At 45.0% G+C, this 13,327-nt stretch overlaps 3 protein-coding genes across 5 annotated transcripts; 2 read left to right on the top strand and 1 right to left on the bottom strand.

Moving 5' to 3' along the window:
* The first annotated feature begins 29 nt into the window (after positions 1-29).
* LOC117852213 (uncharacterized) lies at positions 30-1,656 on the top strand. The gene has a single exon (XM_034734210.2). The coding sequence runs from the start codon at positions 123-125 to the stop codon at positions 1,422-1,424; it is 1,302 nt and encodes a 433-aa protein (XP_034590101.1). The 5' UTR covers positions 30-122; the 3' UTR covers positions 1,425-1,656.
* A 1,162-nt stretch (positions 1,657-2,818) lies between these two features.
* Positions 2,819-10,444, bottom strand: LOC117851568 (synaptotagmin-3). 3 transcript variants are annotated; one of them, XM_034733400.2, is made up of 13 exons: positions 9,909-10,444; positions 7,372-7,470; positions 6,404-6,454; positions 6,145-6,268; positions 5,647-5,765; positions 5,470-5,571; positions 5,319-5,393; positions 5,135-5,211; positions 4,605-4,854; positions 4,391-4,458; positions 4,102-4,288; positions 3,280-3,408; positions 2,819-3,192 (listed from the first exon to the last, which is right to left on the bottom strand). In XM_034733400.2, exons 1-13 carry the CDS (start codon positions 10,011-10,013, stop codon positions 3,064-3,066), a joined length of 1,515 nt encoding a protein of 504 aa, XP_034589291.1. In that variant the 5' UTR covers positions 10,014-10,444; the 3' UTR covers positions 2,819-3,063. The 3 variants fall into 3 exon arrangements, with proteins under 3 accessions (XP_034589291.1, XP_034589290.1, XP_072149418.1); XM_034733399.2 differs by having other exon boundaries at positions 4,102-4,458; positions 9,909-10,439; XM_072293317.1 differs by lacking the exons at positions 7,372-7,470; positions 9,909-10,444 and having other exon boundaries at positions 4,102-4,458; positions 6,375-6,458.
* Positions 10,445-11,741: 1,297 nt separating this feature from the next.
* LOC140222428 (uncharacterized) lies at positions 11,742-13,188 on the top strand. The gene is made up of 2 exons (XM_072292960.1): positions 11,742-12,076; positions 12,235-13,188. The coding sequence occupies exons 1-2, from the start codon at positions 11,927-11,929 to the stop codon at positions 13,174-13,176; spliced, it is 1,092 nt and encodes a 363-aa protein (XP_072149061.1). The 5' UTR covers positions 11,742-11,926; the 3' UTR covers positions 13,177-13,188.
* The last annotated feature ends 139 nt before the right edge of the window (positions 13,189-13,327 follow it).

Consider the following 13,327-nt stretch of genomic DNA (forward strand, 5'->3'; position numbering starts at 1 on the left):
CTCCAGCCAACAGGCAAGTTTACGAGGGAGCCCCTCGAGAAACCGTAAACCACCAAAGCGTCCATTCCACAGCTGCGGAGCGATCTCATTCTCATCTCGGCTTCGCCGCCGCCGTCGCCGCCATGCCTCCCTCCCCATCCTCCACCGGCGCGGGCGCCGCCTCGCCGTCCCCCTCCGCCTCCGCCTCAGCCTCGGACCCGACCCCGTCCTGGTGGGAGTCGGTCTCGCAGGCGCGGTCCCGCATCCAGACGCTCTCCTCCATCCTGCCCCCGGCCGCGTCCCAGGACGTCGCGGCGCTGGCGGACTCCGACCGCCCCGCGCGCGCGCTCCTCCGCTCGCCCGCCGCCTACTCGGCGCTCTCCGATGCCCTCCGCGCGGGCGGGGGCGCCGACGACCCCGCCTGCCACTGGCTCTACGACACGCTCCTCTCCGCTGACCCCGACCTCCGCCTCGCCGCGCTCGCGTTCCTGCCCCTACTGGCGGCGCTCTACCTCCGTCGCCTCCCGCCCGAGCTCCCCTCATCGCTCTCAGGGTTCGAAGCGGTGCTCCTCGCCGTCTACTCCTCTGAGGCTAAGAATCGTCAGGGGAAGCCCGTCCTCGTCCAGGTCCCGGACCTCTCCGTCCCCTCGCTGTACCACACGCCGGCGTCCAGCCCCAGCTCCAAGTCTCCACGCCGGCCGCAGCCCCCGCCGATTCCCCCTCCGCAGGCCACCCCCGTGGTGGGGGTGCTCTCACCACCCTTGGAGCCGCAGGCCGCTGTGAAGTCCACGAAGCGCGCAGGGATAATTGGGGTCGCTTTTGAAGCTTACTACTCCAAGATTTCGCAGATGCCGGCTGCGTCAAAGGTGGATGCCTGCAATGCTGTGGCGGCTTGGGCGGGGCAGTACTGCAAATGCCGATTTGAGCTTGATGACAAGGAGCTGGAGGAAGAGGAGGGGGACTCTCTGGGGTCTGTGTCACCAATGTCATTGGAGGCTGAGAATGGGAAGGAGTTGGAGAAGGAACTGGCAAGGATGCACATCAATGGAACTAGCAGTGGGCGAAATTGCGGTGAGGAGGATGACAAGGAGGGGAGAGTGCCGCTACCCTGGGAGCTGCTCCAGCCGGTGATGAGGGTTCTTGGGCACTGCTTGCTTGCACCGCTGAACCCAGTCGAGGTGCGGGACGCAGCTGCAGATGCTGTCAGGATTGTCTACGCCCGTGCATGCCATGACCTTGTGCCACAGGCAATCTTAGCAGCCAGAAGCTTGATTGAGCTTGACAAGAGTGCACGGAAGGCTGCAAAGGCAGCAGCTGCTGCAGCTTCTGGGACAATTGTGGCTGCTGGCACTGCTGGAAGCACTGCGTCGGGTTCTAGGCCAAGTTCAAAGCCAAACACACCCAGCAAGCAGCGCAAGCCTGACACATTACTCGCGTCCAAATGAAGTCAACTGTATCCAGGGAGTGTTTGCAGGATGGTACAGAGTTTCTTTCTCATGATTATTGTGTGTGCGTGCCACTTGAATATTGGTGAAAGTTCAGTAGACATTGCAATGTGTAAAACGGTACTATGGGTGGAAGAGAATTGGCTAAGGTTGTTTCCAACTTGGTGTTGTATGTTAACTTGTTTATGTTCCTTGCTGCATATAGTTGATGAATCAACATATAAATTTTGTATTTGGTGGCTTGTTGAGGAGCAAGCATTCATACATTGGTTTCCGTTGTTATGTTTATCTGAATTTCTTGCAGCAGTGCACGCTGATATTTTACGATTTGTGTGCCGTAGAAGCATATGATGCAATTTATTGTGTCTTTATGTACCCAAGAGTATTTATATCACTTGGTGACTCGTGTAGTTGTATGCCTAAAGTTGATTCTCTGTATAATTACATAATGTTAAGTGAAAAGTGATGCTAGATTAGCTAGAAAAAAGTGAAAAAAGTCAAAAACCTAGCGTCTATTCCAGAAAGAAATGGTGTGCTCGCTTCTTCTATCTAATTTTCTACTGCGAGTTGTTTGCTGCTCCATGTATTGGGTTTGCTAGTAGCTGGAAGTTGTGCCACTGCATCCCAGTTGTAGCCTTGTAGGGTATGTCTGGTAATCTGGTCTGACTTTTTCTACTAGAGTTGATTGTTGTAAACCTGTAGATTGTAGTGGGTTATCTTCATTTCTTTGTAGATTTCTATAAGACGTGCATGCAGTTCAGGGTTCAAACTTCATGGCTTTTACCAACAACTAGCCCAACAATTTGCAGATTTTGTGATATGGGATTAGTACCACCGAATTCATATTTACATATATTATAATTTTTGCCATCAGTAATGCAATTTAAGATAAATTAAAGCAAACTTTACTTTAGTCTGTGAGACCACAACTACACAAGTCAGACCGCGTCTTAGGGCCTGTTTGGATACACCCTCATAAACTTTAGGACACTCATAAAGTTTAGGAGCTAGAAATTGGTAGTCCTAAAATTTATGAGTGGGCTGTTTGGATGGAATCATAATCTTTAGGATGTTAGAGGGGAAATGACTTTTGTACCCCTAATTACTCCATCCCTGCTCCGTTTCTAGCGCCGTGGAGAGAGAAGGGAGGGGCAAGAGGGGTAAATGATGGGTTGGGGACCACTTTTAGGAGAAAAATGACCCATTATGATGGTTTGGTCCTCCTAATGAAAAGAGCACTCCTAAACATTATGAATGCACTTTTATGACATATGTTTGGATGCACAAGTCCTAAAAGTGGACTAAAAGTGAAGTTCTAAAGATTATGAGTGTGTATCCAAACATGCCCTTACATTTTGAAATAGGTGCAGCAGGTAAGGCTTTTATTCTTGTGATGGTAGCGTTCGACTAGTTGAGCATTTATTACTCACCAACGGTGCTCAACACAAGCAACCAAACAAACCCTGATGGGCTAGCTTGATCCAGGAGATTTTGAGCAAAGCCGGTGCTTTTTATATGTTACAACTTATAAGCAAGTCACACGCATCTCCACTGTCCATTGATGTTACAACATAAGCTAACAGGGCCAAATGGGACATACAGGAACTGAAGTTACAATACAAAGCACAAAGAGTGGTGGTCACACCGTGCTCCATTTGATCTCGACTTGTATCATCCCGTTCCTTGAGTTGATCAGGTGGTATTTCTCGTTGATTCGGCCATTGTTCACCACGTCCACAAGGTTTATATTCACATGCCCCAGGGATTCCTGAAAGATTGAGAGATCAAGCATTTTGCGTTATGACATCAATAGAGGCTGCTGCGACCTGAAGGCAAGGTAATGAGCAGTACTTGCCTTGTTGGGGTAAGGAAGTCCGCGGCGTTTGCTTTTAACTTCAATGTGGATCTTGTCTTCCACAGGAGGCTCGTCCAACATGAACTGGAACTCCTCGCTCCATCTTGGATCTCTCGTCTTCCTTATCACCTGCAGCAGCAAATGTACATAGCACAATGAAGATGATGTTGCTATGGTACGGATTTTGGTTGGTGGATTTCATGCAAAAAAATTAGAGTAAAACCACTAGGATGCAAATGTGAGGTATGGACAGTTTCAGATGGTTATGACTAGTTTGCTGTTCCAGTCCTTTTATGTGCCACCTTTGACCCAAATGGTTATGATGCAAGTTTCTGTTCAGATGATAGTCATGGTAGAATGAACTGCACCAATGTGGCAATGTCCTTGCGGAAGCAGGGGCAAGTATTGTTATGCTAGTGAAATTCTGGATCAGTTCTCCAAATGGAACTATAGGATGCACTGAGACACCTATCATTCTAAACCTTTCTGCTCAATAAGCTTTCCACAACTTTAGCCTAGCAGGTCAAGAACCTGGACATGCATACTCAGGAGTCTGGACCTATCACTTCTAAGCTCAGACATTGTTACCAAATTACATATAGTTCAATTCACCTGGCTATAAAAATGAAAAGCAAAAACCAATAAAGACAAAAGTCTCTCAATAGGGTTAAATTGTCATGGTAACGTAGGCTTAATCCCAAACTGTAACTAAAACATGTAAAAAATGTCACTGAACTTAAGAAGAGGGCTTTGTTATGTTTGGTGGTACACATTTGAAAAATGAATGAGCATTGCTACAGGAAAGGAATTTAAAAGTGTTACCTTTGTTTTCTTCCGTTCTCCCCTGAAAAGAACCTCAGCATATGGATTAGTGTGCCGCTTCCCTTCGACATCTTCTGCATTTTCTACAGAAACCAACAACACCCCACCACTGGAATCACCGTCCGCTTCCCTTCTTGCACTGGCGATACCTTCACCATCTGAAGCCACACTGGCCGTGCTGTCTTCTCTGAAGGGATCAAAAGTCAACTCAACAACGAGCTTTCCTCTGTTCTTCTTGTTATGTGGATCATTTGGGTTCATGCTTCGAACAAGGTCGAGTGTGAATAACCTGCTCTCATAAGGAGTAAGCAAACGGAGCGGAATTACTTGCATACCCAATTTATCATGCATTTTAACCTGCACAATCAGCAACAGGAAGGTGATTAATTGGTGTCTCTTCTTCCAATGCAATCCAGGAAAAGTATATGATTGTATAAAAAATGAGGGTTATGATGGTATCGGAAGTAGAAAACAAGGATGATAAGTTGCATACAGCAAGAAACCTTTTCCCAATCAAACATGTGGAGCTCAAGTAGTTGCGTGCCTGGATCCTTTACTATGAACTTGAAGTGTTCATTCCATTCAGGATTCAGGTTGCTCATCTTAACAGTTGTTTTCTTTGAGGGCAGTCTTTCACCACTCAGGCGCATCTTGACATAGGGATCAGATTTTCCCAGCAAGTCCATCTTGAGAAGATTCATGGCTCTAATTACCTTCACATGTAAGATTCCAACAGGCTTCTTTGTAGCGCCACTGCAATATGGTTCATACAATAGTCATACTATAAGCAGAACCACAAGGATTTTTACTAGAAGCAGTTTTAATGATTAATTTTCCCTCTTGTACAGATAATCTTATCACCAAATTATATGTGGACTTTATGTTTTAAGAAAATATTATGTGGAATACCGTAGTATCATATGCACGTAAATAAATATAATCAGGGGGCTCGGATTGATGTTTATCTTGTTGAAAGCAGGATGGCTTGATGCAACTTGATTATGGGAGTTAAAAAATTGCTAGAGAATTTCACCTTGCTCCATCTAAGATTGGAATCTGTATGACCTTAGGCCAGTGATACAGAATTGAGATTTGCTTTGATATTTGATCCTGTGAGAAACACAACAGATGCTTAATAATTCCAGGAGAACATAGTATATCATGATTCAAGACTTTGGGTAATTTTTTTTATCCAAGGCAGACGAGCAGTAAACTACCTGAACATACTGATACAAGCCCGGTATTGCCATGACATCTCCCCCAAACAATTTGAATCCAAAATCTATGCGTGGCTGTATCCATAAGACTTTGTTAGTATTCTACTTTTCTTTAATGAAATTAAGTGCAGACCAGCAAACATATTTATACCTTCTCCATTAGTGAAACACACAAGTTAGAAAAGCAGGGAAAGCTCGGCACAAGCGGCTTCAGAGTAACACGTGGTGTTAGCATTATATGTAGATCTTCAAGCTGAAAATGGCAATATGATCACGACTGTGGACTACCAAGCCTTGTCTGTACAATGCAGCCAGGAACAAAGCAAACCTGAGCAGACACTTTGAAAGAATGCACCTTCACATTTACGATGACACTCATGATGCTAGCCCACCGAATCACAGGCTCAATTACCAATTCTTTTTCTCGCATTTCGTAGACTTTAATACCTGTTGTAGACAAGTAGAAGTATGGGGAAGATGTCCAAATGAAAGCCAATACAAGTTGCCAAGTTGGATGTCAAGTAAACAAAGAATCATTTCAAACTATAGTTCTACTACAATGCATCACGGTAGAAGTCGGAATGAATGCCCTAGCTTTAAATTCTAGGACTACTTTCCTTCAAGAGACTTGTAAGAAATTCTGCACTAAATCAGAATTAGTTAAGCACCATTTTAATTAACTAGACTTTAAACTTCAGTACCAATTCAGTCTGTTCGTATTGCATACTTGAGTTATATAACAATAGAGTTTGTCGGCGGTATAGTAATGATAATCACTGTTTAGACAATGTTGCTGTATCACTGGTCTTTAGGAGAAATTACGGACCTTGAAATGTAGGTGGAAGAGACCCAAGTGTCAATTGTTCATATTCAATTGATTCTATACCATACTTCCCGACATATTGATCAAATATTGGTCTTGTTGCACGTTTTATATTGTTGCATATTGCCTGTACAAGAAAGCCAAAGAACATTATTCTGGATAACCGTGCTTCCTTACTAAAATTTGTACAGCACCACAATGATGTTGCCATTAATAACACACTAAATTTGTACCAAATAGGCCAGATGAAAGTTGAAATAACCTTATCCAAGAAAGGCCACATGTCAAAAATGAACTTGTTCATCCAGTCAATCTGCAAAACAGTAGGTGGTCCTAAATTATCCCTTCAATCATGAAATATTGTGTTTGACCATTTGTAACACCATCTTCCAATAAAAAAACATTCGTAAATATTTATAATAATATTTTGAATGTCTGTAAAAAAATTGAACCATGCTAGTCGAACATCAAATAACTAATTTTCTTATCTGCCTCGTCAAGGATTTAAGAAAATACTCCCTTCGTTTCAAACTGTAGGTCGTTTTGGGTTTTCTAGGTTCATAGATGTTTGTATGTATCTAGACTTACACTAAATTTAGGTGCATACGAAAATCTATGCATCTAGAAAAGCCAAAATGACCTACAATTTGGGATGGGGGAGTATGTACTATCTTTCTGAAGATACCCAAGCTAACATGAGTGAGTAACACGATCCCATCATCCACATTCTACAATAATAATAATAAAAAACTTGAGCCGTGGGAGAAGACAGCCCACCAAGGCATTGCATCTAAGGTCGACCAGAGGCTTCACTGAAAGAGACATCATGGCTGCCCAGGAGGCCAGGACCATGCTGAAAGTGGCACACAGTGAGATGTCTTCACGCTAACAAGTAGGTGGCTTACCACCTTGCTACAAGAACACTCTCATAATGATAATAGAAATGCTCACTGGCATAACATGACACACTTTCTAAACCTCATTTCTCAAATTGGGTGATTGATAGCTCACATATCCTTATTAAGTGGGAATACTTGTAGAGTTGGTGACTTTCCAAAAGAATAAATAAAGCAATATACAGAAATATTTGTCACATTAATTTGAAGCTCACATATCCATTGTTTGTTGCTATGTTGACAACAAACAGAGACTGATATATTACGAACGTTTGCTGAAGAAACAGAGAATAAATCATTGGAATAGTACTATAGCAGTGCAACAAATACTCACCCGCTCATAGTCTGGGCTCTTCACCCATAATGGAATATCTGGTATTGTTGTCTGCAGGGTCTCAGAATCTAAATCCCGTAAAGGTCTAATGACAGGATCCTGTGAAGTCAATCATGAATAATCAGATCACGATCACAATGCAAAATTATTAATAGAGATAGAGAATTACCATAAATATCAACCTCTATGGGAATTTAAATTTGTAATAGTGTTGCCTGCTATAACCAGGTAAAAAAATTATGAAAGAAAAAAAGTCAGGTTCAAGAGTTTCAAAAATTCAGATTACGTTTTTTGTATGCAAGTTCAGTTTTTTTTGTTAACGAATAAACTAGTTATTACCACTAGTTAAAGATTCGAATTTCAAACTTTTCTGCAAAAAAAAGGCGCGGGGGTGGGGGTGGGGGTAGCATTTCATGGTTTCAGTTTGATTTAGTTATTACTACGTCAAAGCTATCTTTTGATAACTCATGTTTTGAAAACGATGGTTATGACTTTTCTTTACTTAACATTGTGGATCTGATCCTTTCTTTTCTTATGAGCTAAGATATCCAAATGTCATTTTAATCTTAGTAGAAAGACTTTAGAATAGTACGGCAGGTATATGATTTAGTAAATTTCCAAGTTGGATTATGTTTCCATCATATTCAACCATGTCCTTTTCGTTCCTATGGGCTAACCGGTGAAACCACCTGTAACTTAGCTCTGACCATGATGCCCTTCCAAGGAAATGATTCCAAGCACATTAGACAACAATGGAAGAAAAGCATCGTTTACATCGCTAAGCATCCGGTGATACAATGTATCCATCTGCACTAATCCCGTTTCAAACTGGCAACCACACTAAGGTCATGTTTAGTTCACTCCAAATCCCAACTTTGACACTATGTAAAAAGAAGATTCCCCATCATATTAAACTTGCGGTACATGCATGGAGTACTGAATGTAGACGAAATTAAAAACTAATTGCACAGTTTTGTTGTACTTTGTGAGACGAATATTTTGAGCCTAATTAGTCAATATTTGGACAATAATTCACAAATACAAACGAAACGCTACAGTATTGCTACAGTAATTTTGGCACCCCAAAATTGGACAACTAAATAAGCCCTAAACAAATGCAAACATAATATCTTATTGTTACAGACTTGGCACGTCCTTCTTGAAATCTGTGGTATCGGCATTGTCCCACGTAGACACAGATGCATAACCCCAGGTGAAATCAATACCGTCGTCACTGTAGCTCAAAATAATCCCATCATAATTTGCTGAAACCTCCTGAGCAGCAGTTTTGTAATCGGAAAGCACGCATCTAGCTGGTATAAACCCGTTCGTGCAAGTTGCCACTTGGGAAGCATAACAGCAAGACGAACCAGAATCAGATACGCAATCGATTCGGCAGGCCATTCAAAGCTGGAAAAGTCCTTTCAGCTGGCCAACTATTTCTCAAAGGAACCTACTGGACAACCAAAGACTCAAGAGGCGTCTCGATCGGGCATGACTGAAATTTGCTCCAGGTGAGGCAATCTGACATGGGCTTTCGAGGACCACACGGCACGATCTTCTTCCCAACGCCGCATCGTGTACAGAAATATAGAATAAGCTCTAGCAACTCAGCACGAAAGTGCTTGGTCGGTGAATTAGGGGGTGTTTTTCCTCCAAGCTTCAAGACGTGAATTAGGGGGTGTTTGATTCCTCGAACTAAAGTTAGTCCGTATCACATTGAATATTTGGAGGCTAATTAGGAGGACTAAATATGAGTTAATTATAAAACCCATTACACAGATGGAGGCTAAACGGCGAGGCGAGACGAATCTATTAAGTCTAATTAATCCATCATTAGCAAATGTTTACTGTAGCAGCACACTGTCAAATCATGGACTAATTAGGCTTAATAGATTCGTCTCGCCTTTTAGCCTCCATCTGTGTAATGGGTTTTGTAAATAGTCTATATTTAATACTCCTAATTAGTATCTAAACATTTGATGTAACAGGTGCTAAATATTCGATGTGACATGTGCTAAAAATAAGCAGGTTGAACCAAACACCCTATAAGATAACCGATAGGAATTCCAAACATCCCAATCAGATCTTCCCCAACCCCAACCTCAGGCACAATCTTCCCCACGTCTCGCGTAGCGTAGAACAAGCCAACAACTTACTACTACGTGCTTGGTCGCCATTTCTTCTCCAAGAGGCCGAAGCTAATTAATTAACCAACAGGAACCAAACATCCCGATCAAATCTTTTCCCCAATAATATGTGGGGGACCGGCAGCGGAGTCGATGGCTGCTTCTGCTTGCGTGTGCAGCCTCGATTCTGGGGACCCATCGTGCTGATGATGAGTGAGTGAGTGCATGACTGATTTTGTGGCTGACGATCGAGCAATGATCCTAGCCGATGCGTACGTGCACCCACTAAGCACGGAGCGTGCATCAAATTAACCAACACACGATCAATCGATTCTCACGGCGCGATCAATTCAAAGTTTCAAACTAATGCAGCAGCGGAACGTGGGAGGACTGGAGGAGGATGCTCACCTGGAGGCGGCGAGCGGCGAAGTAGCGGAGGTAGAGGAAGTAGGCGGCGGCGAGGCCGATGGGGAGGCCGACGCAGAAGCCGAGGACGCCGCCGACGAGGCCCATCGCCGCCGTCCTCCCTGCGATGATCGCGAATGCCGCTGCGCCGCCGTCGCCGCCCACGGCGGCAACCGCATGGGGAGTCGGGAACCGCCCGTACGCGCGGAGGTTGGTTGCTGGCGGTTGTCGTGTGGCTCGGTGGTTGGGTTGCTCCTCCTCGGAGACGTCGAACCGAGGCGGGGACAACTACTACTAGAACTAGACGCGGCGGAGCGGGGTGGGGGAGGCGGGAAGGGCGAAGCGAGCAAGAGGGCTGAGCTGGCGGTGTTTATCGGGGGGAGGGGGCGGAGAACGGGATGCGCGCCGGCGCTTGGCTGATGGGTTTTATGGCGAGGCCGGCGCGCCCGTGCCGCGCGGCGCGGATGGGTGGAAAAGAGAACCAGCCGAAATCCACGCGCCGCGCCCGAACAAAAGCCTCGCGGCGGCGGCGGCGGCGGGGGCAGGGGCCAGAGCCCAGGGAGCTGAGGGCTCGGCGCACGGGCGCACGGGCGGATCGCGTGCGTGCTAGTCCGCGACACGGCTTCAGGCTTTGCTCCTGTTCGTTGTCTTGACTGGGGTGGTGTTGGTTTGGTGGTTGGCCGCTTCCACATTGCCGTCGGCTGACGGCTGACGACGAGACTTGCCAAAGGCGATGGCTTTTGGGTTGGCCATTTGCCCGTAATTCCAAGCTGCCGTTCAGCCCAACTCCTGCACCTGATCTTGTTTGGAAGTCAGGCCCGATGTGTACTGAAGCAACGGTTACACCTCCATAGCTACCCCCCGTGTAAGAGCAGCTCCAGCGTGTAGTTTTAGTTGGTGCTAGCAGGAGAGAGGATGGGATGGAGAACTTTTTTTTTATTTTTAACCCTTTTTTTTCTTTATTTATAAAAATAACCTCAGCGGGGGTTTATTTGCGCGGCCTAACCCTTTTGGCCGCGCCAGACCGCCTGGCGCGGCAGGAACATGCTGCCGCGCCACATGCACTGGCGCGGCAGACCCCTGCCACGCTGGCGTGGCGAGCCGCGGCGTCAGCGCCCGCCTGCCGCGGCGCCAGGCCGGCGCCAGGCGGGCGCTGACGTGGGCGGGCGTTCGCCGCGCCAGCCCGCCTGGCGCGGCAGGGCCAACACTTAGACCGCGCGCCGGCTCCCTTCCTCCTCCCTCCCTCCTTTCTTCCTCCTCCAGACACACCACACAGCAGCACCTTGCAGCGCCGGCCCCCGCCACCCCACCCCCAAATCCACCAAAAATCCGGCGTTTTTGGTGGGGGAAAGTAGTGGGAATCGATCCCTGCTTCGTGTGGAAGGTATTCCCCTACTTATTCTCGTGTTTTACCGTTGCATTTGGTAGATCGGAGGATGTTTATGTGACTTAGGGTTAGGTTAGTGATTTGAAATTTTAATGAAATGCAATGGTATTTTGTGTTAGATGATACGTAGTTCATACGCAATTGAGTCTCTGCCCGCGATATTGACGTGTAGAACTTGTTGAATGCTTCGATTTAGGTATATATTCATCCAATTGTGTGGTTTACATGACATGTATTTTTTTTATATGTTCAATTAATTACTCTCATTTTTGTTTCAGTGTTTGTATTTTGTAGATCGAGTGTTTACATTTTATCAAAATGATGTATATAGCTAGTATGGATTACGTGTGTAAAGTTTATTTGTGTATTAAATTTGTTGCACTTGATTTCCAGGTGAGATGGCGTCGTTTGGTTCTGAATACAATCAAGGCATCCAAAGACAGCCGGAAGAGCCTTCTATGTATGCAAATGGACTTTTGATCCATTGCCTGCCGCACCTTGCGATTTCTTTCAGTGGATCGATGGACCCGACAAATATGATCCTAGGATCCGCCTATTCCCATATCATAGCACAGAGCTTAAACCATACCATAAGTTTAGGCGTTGGGTTCCTCCTCCACCAAACCCACCTAGGATGACCGATGAGGAGAAGCAGGAGGCTGCTTGTAGGCGTGTGAGGGATCCTCCCATGTGCAAGTGTGGTGTTCCTGCTAAGCTTATGCGTCCTAACTTAGGGGATCCACCTAAGTTTACTCCATTCTTTCGATGCTCCCTAAAGACTCATGTAAGTATATTACGAGAATATTAGTATGTCGTTTAGCTAGCAGTTATAATTTTGCAGTATATTGTTCATACTTTAACTTGATGTTATTGCTTGGTAGTTGGAGCAGCGTTTTGTAGTTACTTTACATATGAGTAGTTCACGTCATGGGTTTTTTGCAGGATGGGTGGCCGTTGTGTGATTTCAATGAGTATATATACGGCCCAATGGCAATGTGGCCAACAGAGGAGGAAGTGCGGGAGTTTGAAAGTGAAAATGCACCGTGGCCATGTGTGTCCTCTCCTAGTGATAGATGCAAGTGTGGTATATTGGCAACAGAAGGTGTGGTGCCTTCTGAACTTGGATATGGTTCGTTCTGTGGAAATGCACATGGCGATTACTGGGTTAGTAACTACTCGTCTCTTATGTTTTATGAAGGTTGTAACTTGATTCAAATTTGTAAGAATATTGAATTGTTGTTGCAGGAGGGAAGGACATGTGATTGGGAAGATTTTTGTGGTCGATATGATTTGTTATTAAAGTTGGGAAATACATCGGAACCATGGAAGTTAAGGAAACAACAAGAAATTAAAGAAAAGATTAGGAAGAAGTATGATGTGCCTATTCCTGACGACGACTTGCTTTGGGGAAAAATATATCAAGATATGGTGCATGAGACTGGAGTGAAACCTAATGGACTTTATGCAAGGGAAACTATTATTAAGTATTGGAGGCAAAATAGATCCAAGTATCCACGACCTCTAACTGAAAATGAGAAGAGAGAAAATAGGAGGAAGTTGCAGGAGGAGAGGGAGTTGGAGAAACAAAGGTTGATGGAGGAAAGAGATCGCTTAGGTTATGTGGTTGATCCGAATGTGAAATATCCTGAGGGTTCATGGGAACAATATTTGCAACAAAAAGCGGCAAGAAAAAGAAGGCTTGAAATGGAAGAGTTACAACAAAAAGCGGAAGAGGCACAGATGGAGACGATGAAGGCTCTTGTTGCCGATTTACCTGTTGGTAAGGTTAATGTCGATAAGAAAGGCAAGGGAGTTGTTGTTGCCGGAGATGTTGATGATGATGATGATGACGACGAGTTACTATATGAAGGTGACTCGGACTAGATGAACGTGTTGATGTAGCTGGATCATGTTTCTCTGAAAACTATGTAGAACATTATGTTTATGTTTATTCTGGGAACTATAATTAGTTGTCAAAAACTATTTTCATTTCCGAGAGAACTATGTTCAGACGCATCAAAGTTTGCCGTGACAT

The sequence above is a fragment of the Setaria viridis genome, chromosome 4 (assembly GCF_005286985.2).
Source record: "Setaria viridis chromosome 4, Setaria_viridis_v4.0, whole genome shotgun sequence".
Lineage (NCBI taxonomy): Eukaryota > Viridiplantae > Streptophyta > Magnoliopsida > Poales > Poaceae > Setaria > Setaria viridis.